At 34.4% G+C, this 20,485-nt stretch overlaps 1 protein-coding gene across 6 annotated transcripts in view; it reads left to right on the top strand.

The window, feature by feature from the left end:
* The window catches only part of LOC134527482 (dynamin), a 269,590-nt gene that overhangs the window by 145,563 nt on the left and 103,542 nt on the right, over positions 1–20,485 (top strand). For all 6 annotated transcript variants that reach the window (XM_063360189.1, XM_063360186.1, XM_063360188.1 and 3 more), the window contains one exon: positions 6,426–6,545. In XM_063360189.1, coding sequence (XP_063216259.1) covers positions 6,426–6,545 — 120 coding nt within the window. The remainder of the gene's footprint in view (positions 1–6,425; positions 6,546–20,485) is intronic.

The raw sequence follows: 20,485 nt of genomic DNA, 5'->3' as shown, positions 1-20,485 counted from the left end.
GTAGTAGACACCTGTGGGAAGGCCCTTATGTATTAGCACTTATCATTACCAATGGCCAAAGTGGGTGGGGAAATTTCAATGTTTGTAACAGGTACCTTGAAAACCCCATATGGAGGCTCTCAGAGAGACTGATGCTACCTGTACGGTGGTTGACTCTTGAATATTATTTTTTAATGGTAGTAGACACCTGTAGGAAAGTCCTTAGGTCTATCTGGTTCATTGTACATTTTGATATAAAAAAAATAAAAACTGCAACAGAATTTGCCTAAGTTGCATGCAATCACGTAGGGTGTTGTCCCAAGCTCTTTGTACAATGATGCACTGAGATGTAAATAAATCCAGCGAAAACTAACTTCAGCACTGGTACTGGTGGTAACCTCTGCGGTTATGTTTTTTTTTTTGCAGCATTCTTTAATTTTTCTTTAAAGGTATTACAAAATTTATAAATATTTTCAGTACAATTCTTTGTAATAAATACATGTATCTAAATATACCGGGTAATAAATATTTTGTTTATGGATTAACTTTGAATAATATGTTTACCGTGACAACCGGGAAAAAAAAATCATGAATGTAATGATTACCGATCGCAGCTGATTTGTTTACATCAGTGAAGCGACATAAACATCTCGGTCACGAATGACCGAAATCAATGCCATGTTAGAAAAATTATAAACAAAATATACTTAAAATTGCTAAGGAAGCCTACATTACAAATTTTCACCTTTTAAATTAACTTTTTATGGCATTAACAACACCATCACTCAAAACCAATTTCCCCCCCCTCCAATCACGTATACAATTTTTCGCAACGTTTTTTCCACCCACGGCACGAGTTTTCATATCCTGAGCTTTTTTTAAATCATCTTAGGTTTTTTTTCCCAGCAGGCGTAGATGATCACTGCCGCTAACCTTCGGCAATCATTCCAACATCTTCTTACAGGAAAACAATCACAAAGCACAATCAACATTCAAGATATTCGTCTTTCCTTTAAGCAGTAGCATGTCAACCAACCTTGGAGCTTGAAGAAACCTGTGCATTATGCAGCGTTGCCATGCGGCGTTGTCAAGTTTTGAATAAGCCTTGTAACATGATTTTTAAACACTTTTACGAAAAAATTGTGCACAATTTACGGATAAATAAGGTGTAAGTCTGGCCAAAAATGGAAATCATAGCACGAAGAGTACACTAAAATGTTCATCTTGACGTCCACCATATAAAATTTTTACGACAGTGCTCAACAAACAATGAAACTGAATTAGCTACTCATATTGCTGTATCAGTTGCATACGTGTCAATCAATCAGGCCAACGAATGGCTAGTGGTTTATTTTTGTTATTTTTTTGTCAGACATTATGCCTCAAATGAGGGAAATGGTGTACAGAGGGAACAGTCTCATAAAAAATAGGAATGCAAACAGATGATTGGTCAAAAAATATATCGAAACAGCATGCTGCATACGGCACAGGTTTTGACGGTCATGATTGTTATTGTTTTGAAACAATGGTTTAAAAGTTTAACTATAAACAAAGTTTAAGAGTGAAAAAATAAACTTTAATACATTATTTTATTACTGAAATGATGAACGTTATATGTGGGAAGCATCTATAAATGCAAACCTTTTGAATGGGAAAAATTAACATAGGGATATATGGAAGTGATCAAGGGAATAATTATATAAACGGGAAAATGTATTATGCGGGAACGTCTTAAGTGAGTTTTACTGTATTTAAAAAATATATTTAATATGTTTTAGGTTAGTATTTAGTTATATTTTAATATATTTTTTTAAATTTTTTTTTGTTTGTTACTCTTGTTTTTTGTTGTTAATTTGGTAGTGTGTAATTTTGTTTGATTTCTAGATCTAACTTATTGTACGTTGTTTATTTCTCATTGTTCAGTGCAAGAGAAGGTGTACATGCCTTAACTGTGCCAAAAAAGTTGAAATAAATAAATAAAATCAATAAAATAAATAAATGAATAAGCTGGAATAATTTCCTGCCATGCAAGGGCAAGCAAGAAGTAGAAAGTGTGGAAGTATGGTGGAGGAGAATGCAGAGGTGGATGGAGGGCAACCAGTTTGTTTCCTGCTTGGGGAAGAGAGGAGTAGGTTGTTTTATTAGTCAACCCATTGAATTGCTTGAGCTGCCAAAATAAACATCACCAGCTGCAGTTAAAACGAATGGCGAAGGGGCGGGAATGCATGCGTTTGGTCGCTGTGTATATCAACTCGAAAAATATGTCATAGTGTCATAGCATTTTAAGAATAACAGTATCCTTATATCTTACGTTTATAGCCTCGGTGGTCTTCACTTTTTTGTGTTGACGTGAATGTTGAAATGAAACGGAGCAACTGCTGGTGGCTGGTACAGGTGTTGACTTAGTTATTTCAGCGTCTGCTGTTTTATTCCTGTTTGTGCTGTTGTGCATGCAGTTCACATGAAATGGATAACAGTACCCTTTTTGTGCAGATGCTCATCTATACTAATTATAAAGCTGAAGAGTTTGTTTGTTTGTTTGTTTGTTTGTTTGTTTGTTTGAACGCGCTAATCTCAGGAACCACTGGTCCGATTTGAAAAATTCTTTCAGTGTTGGATAGTACATTTATCGAGGAAGGCTATAGGCTATATTATATTATCAATAAAGGGATCCTTACTAAAAGTCCAATAAGGTAACCCAAAGTGTTAAAAAATGACCCGAAAATATCCTTACACGGCGTGCGCTGCGAAACCTATTGATTATAGAACAAAACAATTTACTACCACTTTGCAGAACATATAATTGTCTTCAAAAAATATTGTGTAACCATATGTCTAACTATTGTAGTTATCTCACGATTAGTGTTTTCCTTTAATTTTTTTAATTAATTAAAATGCCATCGCTTCAAAAACTCTTTATTGTGTACCTTGGTATTAATCCTTATCAAAATAAATTACTGCATATTCAAGACGAATTCAATACCTTTCTAGAACTTTTTAAATTATTCAATTCGGACGTTTCATTCAAAAGATATCGTGATATTTAAAATGTAAGTATTAGTGTTGTAGCCAAATAAGTATTAAGTATTGCACGTGCATGTGTGACTAGCATTGAAGACCTAATCTCTAAAGTGGTCCAATTGTAGTCCATATAGAAAACAGACTACCAGTGGATGTGTCAAAGGGCAATATTGGCAGCTAGAAACAGTAGCGTTGACGACATCAATAACATGATACTGGGTAAACTTCCAGGAGATAGAGTGAACTACAGGTCCATTGATAAAGTAATGGATCAAGAAGATGCGGTACATTATCCAGAAGAATTTTTAAATTCTTTAAATCCGAGTGGCCTTCCCTCACATTCACTCAAATTAAAAACTGGCTGTCCAATTGTGCTGCTAAGGAATCTTAAACCACCAAATTTATGCAACGGAACCAGGCTCCAAGTAAAATTCCTTCGCAATAACGTGATTGGTGCTGCAGTATTGACTGGTCCAGCAGTAGGGCAAACAGTGCTGATACCTCGCATACCTATGATACCAACGGATTTGCCTTTTCACTTTAAGTGAATTCAATTTCCGGTGAAGGTATCATTTGCGGTAACAATTAATAAGGCCCAGGGACAAACATTTAAGTACGTAGGAATAGATTTACGCCAAGAGTGTTTTTCGCACGGGCAACTATATGTTGCTCTGTCGAGATCTGGTTCGGGAGAAAATCAATTTCTATGTCTGCCGGAAGACAAAACTAAAAATATAGTTTACGCAGAAGTACTTTAATATACCATTGGTTATGAGTGTTTTGAGAATAACCTAAAACTGTGCATCTACCGTATTATCTCAGAAAGTCACAATACTCCCCAACAAAGTCCATGCGGACAAAGTCGCGGGCACTGCTAGTGCAGTATACTTTTGTCGCGACCTTGTTGTTACTACAATTTCCCCACACGCTCACTACCAAGATAGTCCTGCACTCAACTGCTCGAAACAAACCTATCTACACACGGTTCCGCGAAGCTTGATTCCCCCCTTGAGCATGCTATGTGAGATTACATAAACACGGGGAATTATTTAAACTACAAAATAAATTAACGTGACCATTAAAGTTAATAGAAAATAAAAATAAATAAAAATTACATGAGTATATTATAAAAACAAAAAATTAAACTATCTTAACTCAGATTGCCAACCTATGGAGAAACACACTTGTTACTTTGGCTAAGTGCTTGATATTGTTGTGTCTTGTTCTATTTTTAATGACAGTAGAGATATTTACTAGGTATCTTTTTAAAATTGCTTAGCTTTGATGTAAGAATCTTTATTTTACTTAATTCATTATTAATGCTTAATTCATTATTATTACAAATGATTTAATATATTTTTTAAGTTATAATTCACATGATTAATGATTTATCTCTATCCACCAATTAAAAAAAAATAATTATTTTTACCATGCAATTTATTTATAACTAACCTCGGCTGAGAACCACTGCAGTCATAGAGACAGTGTTATTCGGGACATAAGCTCATGTCCTGGAGATCAGCACGATTTCCCATCCCAGTTACTGCTACTTAGTCTGTTTGCAGATTCTGTTGCTTTACAGTGTATCAAATCACTGCTGCGACTTGCTTCATTTTCACATCAAGGTGCATTTTTTATGAGCTTGTAGCAGTAATTCTGGAGAAGAGCTCTGAAAAGAAATATAATAATTATAAATGCCCAAATAGTTTTTTTACTTCCCAACATTTATTTTTTTCCAATTATTCTCTAAGAAGGAATTGTGATACTTAAATTAGTTTACAAGTAATTCACCATTTTAACAAATTGTTAGGTTAGGGTTATACATTACAAATTTGTGATATTGTGAGAATGGTCATTTGGAGTAGGTTTAACTATATTTAAAATACTTAAAAATAGTTGGACGGTTGTTTAGGTTGGATTATACATTAAAAATTATGTAAAATAATTTCAACAGTTTTTTTAGAAATTACCTTTTTAGAATGTAACAAATTTAATGTAACCAATTTCCCGTATAATTTCATAGTATTGCTAATGTAGCAATGTTACCTAACCAGCAGTTCACATAATTTAAAAGTATTTTAATGCTGTGTTGCTTATAAACATATATTATGAAACTAGGACACCAAAGTTAACGTAGAATTCTTTAAAACAATGCCAAGCATGATAAATATATGAAAAGTATTAATTTTTAAGAAAAAAATGGGAAAAAATTATTTCAGTTTTTAAAACATACTATAATTCTGTTTAACAATATGGTATTATTGTTTTTGAGGTTATACTTTAGGTGCATTAAGGGTGACTTTTAGTATGTACCAGAAATGCAATGAAATAAGCACGCATTTCACACCGGAAATCTGTTGAAAGTCTATTACGCATGCAGAAACTTCTATAGCCATGAGTCGAAGTCATCAAGATGGTGGAGCTACATGGGATGTACTGAGCATATTATTGTGCCAAAGTAAACTTAATGGTAGTGAAACTATGCTGGAATACATTTTGTAAACTTGAATAATCATAACAAAATGTAATTGCAACTTTAAAAATACCTATAATTTATTAGCAAGGAAAATTGTGTTGGAATGAACATGGCATCAAAGATATTTAAATTTGGTTGGTTCTCTAAAGGCTATCTTTGAAAACTAAAATTTGCAATCTAATAGATCTCTGCTAGGTCTTGATTTTCGACGAGGAATTATATTAAAATACTGCCCATCGTGTTAAAATTCACTAAAAAGTTAATATTATAAATTTTCCACACTAAAATAATAACCTGAAACATTTTAAAATAAAAAACTAAGTACATATATGTTTTTGTTAAAACAACTGAAATCAGTTGGTTAATACTTCCTACAAACCACCCTTAACCTTATTGAACAGATTGAACATTATTATTATATTACAATGTTATTAAAAATAAAAATAAGTAATTATTTTTTCCAATAAAGTAATTTGAACATTGTACTTCATGCTTACAAAGTGTACATATTGCTACCATGCTACAAAGACCACTGGGGAAACAATAAGGAAAATATGTATTGTATTCATTGTAAAGCTAGCTTTTTAGTTAATTTAAAACTTGGGATTACTTTTTACTATGACTATAGTAGTTTATCAAATATATTCCAAGATAGTTTCACTATCATAGTTTCATTTGGCACACCAATATGTTTGTTATTTACCCTATATGGGTTTATGTTGCTACACGTGCGTCCGCCATTAATTTCAAGGTTTATGAGACTTCTGTGCAGACGCAGCCCCTTCATGCGATCTGAATTTTCATTACGCTACAAAATTGTAGCCCTCTTAGCAAAGAAGTTTCACTGAAAAAAAATTATTATTATTATTATTATTTTATTTTAATTTTTGATATTTTTCTCTCAAGAAAATTGGCTCAATTGACAACATGCTGGTACGTGTGTGTGCAGGACTTCAAGCAGCTGGAGCTGAGCTGTGAGAACCAGGATGAGGTGGATTCCTGGAAGGCCTCCTTCCTCCGGGCCGGTGTCTACCCTGAGAAGACTACGGAGCAAGCCAATGGTGAAGAGGTGAGTCTCGCCAGATTGCATTGCATGAAGCGTATGTCAGTTTCACCGTGTCAAACCGTACAAATTATTTATAAGTGCTAATGTGACAAATTATAATTGGCATTCCAAGCTAAGGATCACTATTTATATTTTTAGACTGTTTCTTCAGTTGATGTGTGTAGCAATTCAACAAAATTGTCTTGAAGTATGATGCAACAAGAAAGGTGTAGTTTTGAAATAGTTTTTGATAGGGATGGACATGTCGATTCTTCGGTGCTCCGATTCCATCGATTCTACCTGGAATTGGAATTGTCGATTCTCAAGCTGAAAGGAGAAATTGTACCATATAAGGAATCGTATCATATTTAGAATGGTAGATTTGTGAGAACTGTTGATAATTTGGATGTAAATTAGATTCACATAAGTTGATTCTTGCCACAAATGCATATTTTTCGGCCAGTAAGCTGAAAATGTTCACGCAACTCACCTAGCACTAATACTTACTCTAAAAATGTGGTGAATTATTTTAAGGTTGGATCACAACCGCAATCACCTATATTTAATTGCAACACTGTACTAAGCAAAGTTAGATTTCTGTTCTTGCAGGGAAAACATTTGAAACTCATTTCAATGTAACAGCTTCATTTCATGAAACGTTAGATTTCTCTCCGCTCGTTAAATAATATCTTTCATTTCCATTGTCGACCATGACACCATGTTGAACTTAGTAATTTAATGCAGGCTGGCCAACTGTGTTATTCATAATAAATGTTTGTTTTTAGTCTTTCATATACTAATGCTAGTTTTGAGTTATATTTTTGATACTTTTATGTAAATATTTTTCCCTTAAAAGAAGTTAGTTAAAAATTGGATTTACACATATATAAAGTCATTAAATTGAATGCCAAAGATTTATTTTTGTGAATAGCCTGTTGCTTCCTGTGTGTAAACAAATTTTTGTACAAAAAAGGACAAATTTCAAGTTTTGTGTTGCTTTCATTTGCAGTTTGCACAATTGTTTACGGTTTTAATAAATCTATTGTGAATTTGAATCGCAATAAACAGAAAAAAAATTTCATGATCAGTTAGTGTTATAGTTTCAATATAAACGTTCATGGATGTAAATCAATTGAAATACAACAATCAGGACTGTTAAAGATCATGGCAAGAGAGAGAAATTTCACAAAAAAACATAATCATGGATTTTGATCAGTTTTCATTGTGTATTTTGCAAAAGTTGCAAGCTTTTCAAATGTAAATGTTCAGAAAATGTATGTATATTTATACTTCTTAAGTCTTAAGTCATTCAGAAAGGAAGTAATTTTGGGAATTAGAATTGGAATTGAGGGAAATTGTAGAATCTGAATCGGGATCAAAGAAATGTGGAATTGACCCATCCCTATATAATAGATAATTCATAACCAATTGTTCAAATGCATTCAAAGTATATTTAATGTTGTTAACCTTGCCTAACCAACTGGCTTCACAATTTCAAAATGTTTTAAATTTAGTTAATCTATTCCAACTGATTACTATGATATCACACTATTTGTAATATATAAAAGCTAATCTAACCACTCAGAGTTGTAAACTACTTGTAAACAACTTGAATTATTGTAAATTGTGTTAGGGAGTGAAAATGCAGCTTATAACTCATTTTTCAGAAAAGAGGCCCTATAATTAATTTCAATAGGGTGAGTTATACAAAGTACAAACTTGTTATAGGTGCAGTTGAAATTATTTGCTAATGTTTTCTTCTGAGTAAAGAGGTTTATCATGTAATTATTAATTTATTTTGATCTGCATAAGTTTTAATATGAAAATAGGAGATTTAAACAGGACCTTCTTTTCATGCTAAAAAACTGTCAACATCACGTTGCGCTGCAGGATTGTTTGTGAATGAAAGGTCAGGGAAATGTGACAATTCAGGTCTGAAAAATCTGGAAAAGCCAGAAATGTTGGAATTCCTAGCTTGTAGCTACCGTGCGAGACAACTCTGCACCCACGATGAGGATTTTATGTGAACCTGCACTCATAGGCTCTAAGTGCCTGCTACTCGTGGCTGTCCTGGACAAACTCTTTATGTATCGTACCACTTCCAGTTTGTACCGTGATGACAGTTACTATCACATTGATGCCCCTTGGGAAGATCCAACAATATGTGCACTCATTTATAAGAGATTTCAGTGTCTATAAACACACACTGCTCCCCATGTCACTGTTTTTGACCAACCAGCCTTTCTTCAAGCTTTGCACTGTGTTACAAATACTTCTCTTGCGCTCACTCAGTCCTTAAACTATCTTCCCCCTCATTGGCTCGAGGAGTAACCACTTAGTGATAGAGTCATGTGAGTATAGGCTTTTTAGGTTGAGTCGAGTTCGAGCGAGTATTCAAGAAATGTTTCGAGTTAGAGTTAAATTCGAGTCGAGTAGTAAAATCCATAAACATCCATTACAGTAGAATCTCGTTATAGCGAGCACGGTAATAGCGAGAACACGGCTATAACGAGGTATTTTTGAGGAATTTACGGCGTGATCGCTTGAAGCGCGCTTTTGTTATTTGTCTACTTTATCTCCACCCCTCTCGCTCGCCACTAGACATCTTGCCGTTGACGCCTGTCACATTCTTCAGCCGTGCAGTCGCCACCTAAGTGCGTGGCTTTAAAAATAGAATCCCGTCCTTTCTTTCTTTTATCAAACTTCCGTTAATTATCTGTGCCGTGTGTAGACAAAGTTTGAGATTGGAACAGAAACAACGTAAGAAAGTATTTTTTTACAAATTAGAAATATGTATGTTTTTGTTTTTATAATCGTGTATATTTTCACGTTTTTTTTTGTTATCTTAAAGAGATAATATTAAAAAGCCGCTCTAATGAGATTTAATTGTTTCGTGGTTAACAAAAACTATTAATTGTTTATATTATATTTATTATTATTTACGCGACGTCATACTGCACGCGTACGCAATACGACTGGATTCGTTGCTGCAACATAACATAGTAAATTATGCGGTATCAGAAGTAACGAGTAACGTAACGATAGTAACGAGTACTAATTGTTATAGTAACGAATACATACGGGTACATATTTTTTCGTTACTTTAACACCTCTAGTAGGCACTACCGTATTTATTTCCGAATAGCTAGGACAGTTTTCTTGTAACTTTTGTTTCGGTCAGTTGTTGGGGTATTTGTCCGGGAAAGGGGTGGTGATGGTTTGAGTTTAGTCCCAAATTTATTTTCTAAAAAAGTTGACTGGTTTCTTGAAATGAAAAAAGTATAGTTATCCAGCGACTATTTCGTTTGAGGCGTACGTGCGTTGCCGCACTCCTGCTTTTTTGTAAGGAATTAAATCGTCGCGCTACACTAGCACCACCTGTTTACAACGTCCCGAACCAACATGGCCGCCAGCAGACAGTCCGCGTCGACGATAGATAGCAGGACAATGCTGCGTCGGCCGCGGGCTGAGATGCCATACTTACGTGGCGTGGTAGGGTATTCTGGTTATTTTGACGCAATCGGTGATCGCATCCGTACTTATGGGGTACCGTTTTAAAGAGAATTCACACATCTGCTCACAGAAATTAATATTTCGTTAATTGAACCTGTTATTTTCCAATTATACAGGTTTAAACACAATTTTTATGCTATTTTCGATTAAATTTTATTTTTTGGGGGCCAAAATTTGTCCAATTCTGTTATAGCGAGGATACGGTTATAGCGAGGATCAAACCCGGAACCGTGACACCTCGCTATAACGGGACTCTAGTGTATTTATATATAACTGTCATGTTTAAAGACCAGCAAATATTAAGGCCCTATACAAATCTCGGGTGTGAGGATTCTCATTGCTGCAAATATTTTCATGGTCTTTAATAATTTTGTTTCTTTTGAAAATGCAGAGTATTATTAAAATTTACTTGTTAACCAAAAAAAAGTATAATGGCATGTTTTAGTCACTGACACCGAGCAAAATTTTATTCAAAACCATAGCATAAGTGCAAAAGTATTTGTCAACATTCTTACCAGTCACCTAGCTGTAGGGTATATTAAGGATTTCCAATATTCCAGGAAATTTTTGTAGCCATACAATAAATATCAACTTTTTTTTAGAATAGTTATACTGTATATATTTTAATATACATGCCTAAGCCTGAACATAATTCAATATTAAAAAAAAAGCAACATTTTACTATAGGAATGATCATAATCAACATTTTTGTAAAAGTCTTTCATGGAGAAACACCAGCTGTTCAATGTGCTCTGGAGCAAGGTTTTCTCGGCGTGTGGATACAGTAGAATCTCGTTTAAAGTGCATCAATAAAGCCTCAACTTTTATACTTAGTAATGAAAGTACTTTATTCTGAAAGTTAGCTTTAAAATGTAGTATTTTTGAATTTTTAAAAATAAAGTAATAGGCCAATAGGGGATGAAATGTTACATTAGCTTGGAAGCAAATATTTGTAAAACAAGAATTAAAAAAAAAAATTACTGAACTTAATACAGTACCTAGCCTAAATTCTAGGCCTACATATACAAAATTTATATCTGTCAAACACAAAATGACAAATTGGTTAAACTATTTTGTAGATATGTACATTTATTGGGATAGAATTCCCGGAAGCGACCCGCGTGCGCCACCCGCCACCGCCCGTAATGTTCTTTTGTTTCAACTCTCATCTCACCCAGTTAAGCGTAGTCACCGATGAGTACGGACGTCATTCTTTTGTTTTTCACTTACTCGGCGCGTTTGTAAAATGGATAAGTTTCTCAAAAGATGGCAGCCTTCAACATCTGGTACGAGTGTCAATAGCGGTGGTGGTGAAACAAACCCAAAAAAAAAATAGACATTACGCTGACAGTTATTTGAAATATGGGTTCACAGTCATAAATAATAAACCTCAATGTGTAATTTGCGGCGATGTTTTATCACAAGAGAGTATGAAACCATCAAAGCTTATGCGGCATCTCACAACCAATCATAAAAAAGAAGCTGATAAGCCGTTGGATTTCTTTGAAGGAAAGTTGAAAGCTCTTAGGGCGGAATTCATAGTGGTGATATAAGCAATACTTGAAAAAAGTACTGCCTATAAGCATGCTTAAGTATGGCATTAAATTCATAGCGAACAAAAAGAGCACTGCTTATTAGGACTACTTCAAGTAATACTTCACGAAGCACTGCGTCAAATAAGTACTGCTCAATACGAATTCACAGCCATGAAATAAGTTTGCCTTGTTTCGCAAGTATTCATAATCAAATAAGCCGTGCTTATTCATTGATATAAGTAATACTTCATGAAGTCGGCTATCTAGGTGACTCAAGTACCGGTACAGCCTGCCCCACACGACACCCATTTCCTTAGCAGTTTTCATGTAATTTTTATGCTAGCGCGCCTGCTCCCGTGTGGGTAACATTTCAGCACCCTTCCAAGGGGTCTGGCTCTGGGTATAAAAGTTTTCATAACCGAAGTCTTAGCCAAAACCGTAATAGAACGTGTTCTATTTTTCTGCTATACCCACGAGCTGGAGCCGTCAAGATGGCGGACCCACGTGTTGCAATGTAACCCCGTATATAGTCTGTATTGTCAACATTAAGGGACGTAACAAATGTAATGGTATGCCAAATGAAACTTTATAATAGTAAAACTACTATGGAATATATTTGTTAAGCTGAAATTGCCACAGAAAGAAGTAATCGGAATTTTTAAAATACGTTATGAAAATACTTTCCATTTTATATTACCCATTATCTCCTATCACATTCGTAGAAGTTGCGGTAGCGTAGTGGCGAAGGGCACGATGGCAGCGGTAGATGGGTGATTTTGAATGTGGTTCGAATCCTCATCAGTCCAATTTTTTTTAGTTTTTTTTAAATAACAGATAATTAAATTGTACATACTGTGCTTTCTGCAAATATAAATTATTAGAATTAATTTATGATATAATATTATTAACTACATTTAGGTGTCACAGTCCATTGATTTTATTCATAGTACTACGTACCTAGATTTATTTTTACTTTTAAAAAAGTAAAGTAAAATCACATGTTCACAAATAATTTAAACCAAAAGTTAATTTTATAATTAAAACGCCAACGTTTATTAAGAAACGAGTGTCCATAAATTAATAATGAATAGACTGATACTTCATAGCGACACACCTGTGAGGGTAAAAAAAAACATGCAAAATGTTTTTCTTCACCTAAGATTTAAATTTATTACGCGGTATGTGCGTGTTTAATTGTCTCACTGGGTTACAAAAAATATTAGTTACAATTCCTCTAATTATGTAGTTAAATATATAAGTAATCAATAAATCTTATATATAACATATATGAATCGGTAGCATTTTTTTACTATTACAATGAAATTAGCTTGATTAACTGTATAATTAAATTAATATTAGAATTTAAACCGTACATAAACTACATTTAGTAAACCCAATGTCCCTTGTATCATTTAAATTTATATATTTTTAGATTTTGAAATTAACCTACAACTTAAAAATATATTTGTAATTCCAAAATTGCTCTAAATTTGTTTTTAAATACTAAACCAATTTTGTTATTTATTTGCAAATGAAAAATATAAGATAAAATATCAAATAATATTTCCGCAAGTTACATAATTTTTAACACAAACAGGTGTAACTTTCACTTTTTTTTCAGTATTTTGATAAGTTGACTTCGACAGGTTTATCCTCCCCTGATATGTTTGCTTTGGTCGGCAACTGCGTTGGCTGGTTTTCTGTTAGCATTCTAGGTATCGTGTGTATGGAGTTAAGAAATCTTTCTGCGGTTCTGCTATACAAATTTTTATGAAAATTTTTATACCCATGGGTATAACAGAAGTTATAGCAGAAAATGGGCATCGTGTGGGGTGGGCTTAAGGATTTGTTTGTTGTAAGGAATAGGTTATGTAAGTTATTAATTCCCGTTAATTTTTCCATATATTTAATTAAAATTGAGAGAGTAAACAAATTCAATTTGGGGAAAGAAACGAAACAAATCGTTGCCGCTTAGTTTTGTAAACAATACAGGCTACATACATAACCTCTTCTGCAGCTAGCGTGATGGATTTTGGTGATTGGGACGATTTTGAACAATTTGCGGATGAAGTTTACGAGGACCATGTCAATGTACGGACACCAAAGCGCTACGTACAAGATGCATTAAACCCTTTCGAATGGTATAGTGATTCTGAGTTCAAGCAACGTTTCAGGTTCAGCAAGAACACAGTCATCCAAATTATCATGCCGTTAATTGAACCTGCACTGAGGAAAGAAACTACTGCTTTGTATTTTAAGACCAACTGCTTAAACAAAATTCTTTCCGAATCAGTATAATGTTTTCCTCTCTTTTCTTTCCCACTAGCCATCACGAATCATGAAAGTTGTTTCGCTACCACGTGGTTAACTTCACCTGCTTATAGATCACAAACACAATATGGCCAACATAATTTAACAACACAAAGATTCAAAACATATTTATGTAGTTGTAAGTTCGTTTTTAATACATGTTCATAATTATGTTATTCAAGTTCACTATCAAATAAAGTATAAATATCATCTTACGTATTAATTTCATTATTTTAAACGCATATATGGTTTGAAACTTGGGCATTTTTATTTTCAAACAGGTAAACTATGTATTTACAGCGGTATATTTGCTTGCGTTACTTTGACACCAAATTCGTCCTTTACTTTTTGAGATACTTCATCAAGTACAGCATGGCCAATATAAGTAGTGCTTGTTCAAGTATTACTTCGTCAAGTATAGGTTTATGAATTCATTGCTGGAATAAGTACTACTTGAAGAATAAGCACTACTTTATAAAGTATTACTTATTCGCCAAACAAGCCTTCGACTATGAATCCCGCCCTTAGTCAGCAGCAAAATACTATGATTCAGGTAATAAAATAGTGTTTCCTTTTTCTTTCAGCCGGCGACCCCCCGAGTAAGGCTTCGCGACCCCCATCGGGGTCGCGACCAACAGATTGAAAAACACTGTTCTAGGCGAAGTCTTTTGCGAACAGCAGATAAAGATGACTGTTCATATAGTTTAATAATTTTTTTGTGATCTTTTATTATTGTTGACAGTGTAGTGGGCACCTAACCAAACGACCGTGCCACATCTGCATTTTTCTTGCCTTTGTCAACTTCTTTTAAATTTTCCACTTTTTTACTTCAAAGTAAACTGCTTGCGTTTCTTTTTATCTTTTTGGCCATCCATCCTGATTAAAATATTCAACAATATTGTTTGCTTCGTGCCACGTCAAACGTAAACAAACCTCTCATCCATAGATAACCATAACTCTGCACTAGTAGCGCGCGTCACGAGCATGGCTGTGCCAGGCAACATTCCGACCTTCATGGCAAAACAATTAAAACGTGTCGGCCATGTTGTGACACCAAACAGTTCAAAAATTAACTTGCATAAATTAACGTTATTGGATTTTATATTTTGTATAAATAAAAATTAAAATATAATTTTTATTTAACGTTTGTATCTGTGGTAATTGAAACTTTTAAAATGTGCTCTATAAATAACCAAAAGATGGCGCAGCTTAAAACCATTGTCTTGAAGAGGGGCGAGAGAGCAATTGATTGTTTATATCGTCTCGTGCACTAAAGTGTGTATACCATGGAGGAGGACGAATGGCGCGTTATACTGTGTTTGTTTACGTTTTACACTTGTTAACAATTCTTGAAAGAGATAAAAATTAATCGTAATGTACATTTATATTAAAGAACCCCTGCGCAAACACAGTAACTATTATGCAAAATTTTCCTGATAACTGGAAAAGAATGGTCGTTGTATTGAAAGGTAGGATACGTTTTTAATGTTAAGTGAAATATTTTTACATTGTTTACATTGGTGTTTTGAGCGGGAATTTAAAATCATACGTTGAACTGAAAGATACAATGGTATTCTTTTATTTACATGCGCAAACAAGGTTAGTTAACACGTAATTTAAAATGTTTTTATACTTAGGCCTAACCAAAAAAGTCTGAAAATACATCATTAAACTCAAACTCGACTCGTGAGTCGTGAACGGCCGTGCCGAGTCCGAGCACTAATTAAAAACTCGACTCAAACTCGATATTCGAGTACTCGCAGGTCTCTACATAGTGAGATGCTAAAGACATACCCAAATACTCTACTCACCAAGTACTCTTGGATACCGAGGAGCGAGTTTTCAGTAATTTACTCACTGAGCTAGTTACTTCTCATGGAGCGAGTTACCTTCTTACTGATCTTCGAAGTTTGCCGTTGGCTGCTTCCTCTGTTCATGGGCCAAGTCTGTCCTCAAGAAATGCATACATGTCTCCTACCTACATCGAGGCTATCTCCGCACTTGTAGACTTTGGGCAACATGACTTCTACTATCCGGGTGGTTGTCAAGACAGCGGTGGCAAAGTGGTCTTTGGGCGGCGTTACACACTCTAGTAGCGAGAGCAGAGAAGCCTCGAAGGGGGGTATATATTGTTGCTTGGCTTCAACAAACTTCGCCGACCAGAACTGCCCAAACAAGTCTCTTAGTCTGGCTAGCCTGCTTCATTCCTGCCACGTGTGATGACACACGACTTCAGGCCATGTATGACGACATGGAACAAGTCACGGTGGTTTACCTCTTGCGATAAGACTGCAGGCAACTTTACAAGCACGGATGTATGGTGGTTGGTCAACTACTAGCTGTAAACTACTAACTAAACAGGTGGGCTAGGAAGACAATTGCACTGTGTTTGCCCAAAACAGCTGAGCATAATAATGGTAACATGCATTTTCTCTGCAGTTTGACATGCTCGGTGTGTTAAGAAGTGAGTGGTGGTTGACAAACCTCTGGTTTATAGGCCTGGCAGCTGTCCAGCTGCCTACACCAAACTGCCCTTGCAAATTGTTCGAGTTTTATTTTAGATAAGATAGGTTTATTAAAAATTTTACCAAAATGAATACCTGTTGTATTGTTTAAATGCTTATAATCAATTGTATTTTCCTAATAAAGTTTTCTACTTCAATATTTAACTTGAAAATATTTTTATTGGTATATAATACAGCTAGAGTAGAGGTGGGTCGAAAAGTATCAACCTGATACTTTGTCACTGATACGTGCCTGTATCAGGAACGGCAAACGAGTACACTTGCAAAGTATCAAGTACTTTAGTATCAGTTTTTGAATTCGCCTGGAACAACACCACGGCCAATGTGCGCAGAACCCGATCGCAGATGACGGTCACTTGGGCGGAGCTTGTGAAAGGGGAGGGAGCAGGAACGACGAATAAGGGATAAAGAAGGGAAATAATGTAGGGGAGGAAGCGCAGGGGAAGGCGTTGAAGGAGAGGCGCAAAGCGAAATTGTTACGAGTCGTTTGGTTATTGTCCCACATCAAAGTACGCTCAGTGCGCAGTGCGTGCACAGTCTCGTTCAATAATAAAACTAATGAAATTTTAATATTAAAAAGTACATTAATACAATATATATTATTTATATTTGTGCACCTAACAGCTATGAAAATGCAAATAAATTCTCAGTTGACACTAATAACAGATGTAATCAACATATGGACTTTTTTTTCCGAAAACAATTAGTAACTAGTGATTTCATACATTAAAAGATTACGATTTTATCAAAAATAAAAATAAAAAAAACAGATACGTACATTAGTGAGCATACTATATCAATGTTTACATTTCAAATGTTTCTTCAGATTAGTCGATGATGATTTTTAACTCAGTTTTTGTTTACACAAATTACAATTAGCAAACTCATTATTTTCCGTAAAAAAATTCCACACAAATGAAGTCTTTTTCCTGCACTTATACATTCCTTATTTCACTATAAAGATACTAACTACAAAGCATGACAGCCCGCAACAATGTACATGGTGGTAATTAATACACAGCCAGGACGAACTGCAGTGAATGTTGAACTGATTGATACTGGCTGTATCAGGCGGGCATGAGAGTAACAGAGGTTGAGAATTACCGGGCGTGATATATCAGAAACACCGATACCTTTTTACGCTGGTGATGACGGCACGGAGGATGTGTACCCTGTAACGAGAATGCTGATACCTTGTCGCTTCCTGGGACCGCTACAACTCTGATACAAAGGTATCAGAGATTTGTAACTAGGTACATTACTGTATCAGTATTAGGTTGGGACTGATACCGAAAATTGCTGTAACAACCCACCTCTAAGCTAGAGTAGCAATCAATGGTGAAAGGAAAATAAAATGAAATTATCAATCTTGAATCTGTTATTTCAAAACTGCACTTTTTGTACTTTTATTTTTTTATGGTTTTCAGGATTCTATCAATTTTAAATGAAAAGTTTATTACTCAGTTAACTTAAAGTATTAGCAATAGATCTCAGTTTCTTACCACTGGTCTTAACTATGACTGATTACAGATTTATTTCAAATGGTAATATTATTTTGCCATTTTTAATCAAATTAAAATGTATATCACTCAATTTTGTGGATTATATAATTCAATAAAATCAGGTCACAACTTTGATAATGTTAAACTCAACAAGCTTCAGCCTGATGGGCACTATAATCACATACAAAGACTAAACCACTGATTTTAAAACAGATACCAAAATTAAAAAAAAAAGTGTCATGAAAGACAACTATTATTTCAAAAACACTTAAGCTCTATTGGCTATATAAATATATAGTTCTTAGCTTAGGAGGAGATTGAAAACCCACTTAATGGCCTAATCTTTTGGCTATGGCAATACACAGTACTATATCTCAATTCTAGGTGAACAGCCTCTTTCTTAATCTACACCTCCTTCTTCAATATCTTTAATTTTCAGTAACAATTCAAATCAAGAAATTCAAAACTCCACACTGTACCATCATGTTAAACCTCCAATCAGGATGCTATTATACTGAAAATACTTCACTTAAAATCCGTAATAAAATATACAGTTTACGAGTTGTCAACTACAATATTTTAAATAGCTTTTAACCATTTAGTTCATTATTCCAAAACAAAACAGTAAATAAAATATGTTTCTGTAGTGTGAAAATACATTCAATTTTGTGAAAATGGTAAAGTTAATATTTTAAACATTTGTTTCTTCAAGTTTTGTACAATAAGTTATTGGTCATTTTCCCAGGAGGTTTTAATAAATAAATATTAGAAAAGCTGAAAAAGAGACCATAATGAATAACATAAAGTGTCAAATTATACTTAGAAATTGTACTTAGAAATTGTATACTCTGAAATTGTACAAATTATACTTACAAATTGTAACTTTACAGAACACTTGCTAACTTCACATCATACTTGTGTGACTGAACAACTGTGCATATGAGAGATTCTACTATTTATTTGTAACTAAAAAAATTCAGCTTTAACCAGGATCTTTTTAACTAAGTTCAACACCCAGTACAGGTAGTTTATAGTAAAAGAGAAATTTTAAGATTTACTTAAAATTATTTAATGCTATTTATAAAAAAATTATTTTAAGAAACTAAAATCTGAAACTTTATACTCAGTGTTTAAGTTACATTAATGGTACTTATTTAAAATTAATGGACCTGTTTTAACTGACTTTAATGAATCTTTGAATCTTTAAAACAAACTAATAAAGAGTGTCTAAATCTTAACTGTCATAGACATTACCGAACTTAACTTTGAGAGATGCTTGAATATAATAATAAATTCCCCCCTTCCCTCCTTTATGAAGTAGGTCTCGCTAGAGGGACTTAAACTTAATTATTTCATGTTGACTCCCGCCTCTCTCACCAATGGAGCTTAATTCCTTTAAATTTAACTTTTACGTCTTCACATCTTTAACAGCATCTCGAACCGGATAATTCAGGGGCCTCGCCTGCCGAGTGAGCCAGCCTCGAACAAAAGCAATCACCTGCTTGAAAAACCCTCGGCCAAACTCTCCAAAACGTTTCAGACCCACCTTACCAACATTTCACAACCAAGTCCCAGGCTAGCTGAGCAGACTCCATTTCACCACCGACCCGAGAGAGCGAGGCACGCAACTATGTAACACCAGACATAGAATGGGTTGTGTTTGCACAGCTAGTGCCCATGCTAATTGAATGCCCACTTCGCCGAGTTGCACCACTGCATGGCTGTGGCACCATCACACAGTAAAATCATGGAACATAAAAATACATCTAAATTAGGCTACTCTGAAAAGATCTGAAACATTGTATGTATTTTTTTTTAAAGTGGCTTAAATTATTGTTTCTTTTTGTTATTATTTTAGGTATAAAAATTCAATACGAACTAGTAAATAATCACAGTAACTTTCTTTATATATTTACTATTTGGATGCCATGAAAACAATGGAATCCATTCAGTTTCCAATGTAAGTGCATAAAGTAAAGGACTGTCAGTTCAGAGTCATACACTTAGAGACAATAGAGCATCAAGTGCACTAGTGAATGTCACCCTTGTTCCGCCTCACCAACACAATCCCACCTGTCAGCCAAGCATGCCAGCCTTTAAAATTTTCTTAAGGATTTTTTTTTTTTTAATTTTGATCTTCCATGGGTGAAAAGGGGGAAAATTTTTGTTTCATCTTCTGGTAGTTTGAAAGTGTATTATTTTCTGTCCCTTAACCCTCCTTCACTTAATGTTTCTCAATATTTCAATGGTAAAAATAATCTAGCAAGTTAATTATAGTCAACTTCAGATTCTACGACCCCAGTGAGTAGGGACCTTCTTGAAGCAACAACCCACAGAGTGGCCATCTGGTCTTGAAATATTGAATAGAACGAAATATCTTTGAAGAAATTCAGTCCAGCCATGGCAGATACTCGGTACAAACAAGAACTGTCAATATTGCCACAGTGTTCTTGAGTTTCAGTCAAATGCTTCATCTTTTATGAATCTCTCACAAGTTTTCTTAGGTTTCTATTGGAAATATTTATGAAACCAGAAGTTATTTATTGTGTGCAGTATGTGGGTTCTGTAAATCTTTTAAA

The sequence above is a fragment of the Bacillus rossius genome, chromosome 1 (assembly GCF_032445375.1).
Source record: "Bacillus rossius redtenbacheri isolate Brsri chromosome 1, Brsri_v3, whole genome shotgun sequence".
NCBI lineage: Eukaryota > Metazoa > Arthropoda > Insecta > Phasmatodea > Bacillidae > Bacillus > Bacillus rossius.
Note: the sequence above shows the minus strand (reverse complement) of the source record. Positions and strands in the feature narration are given on the sequence as shown.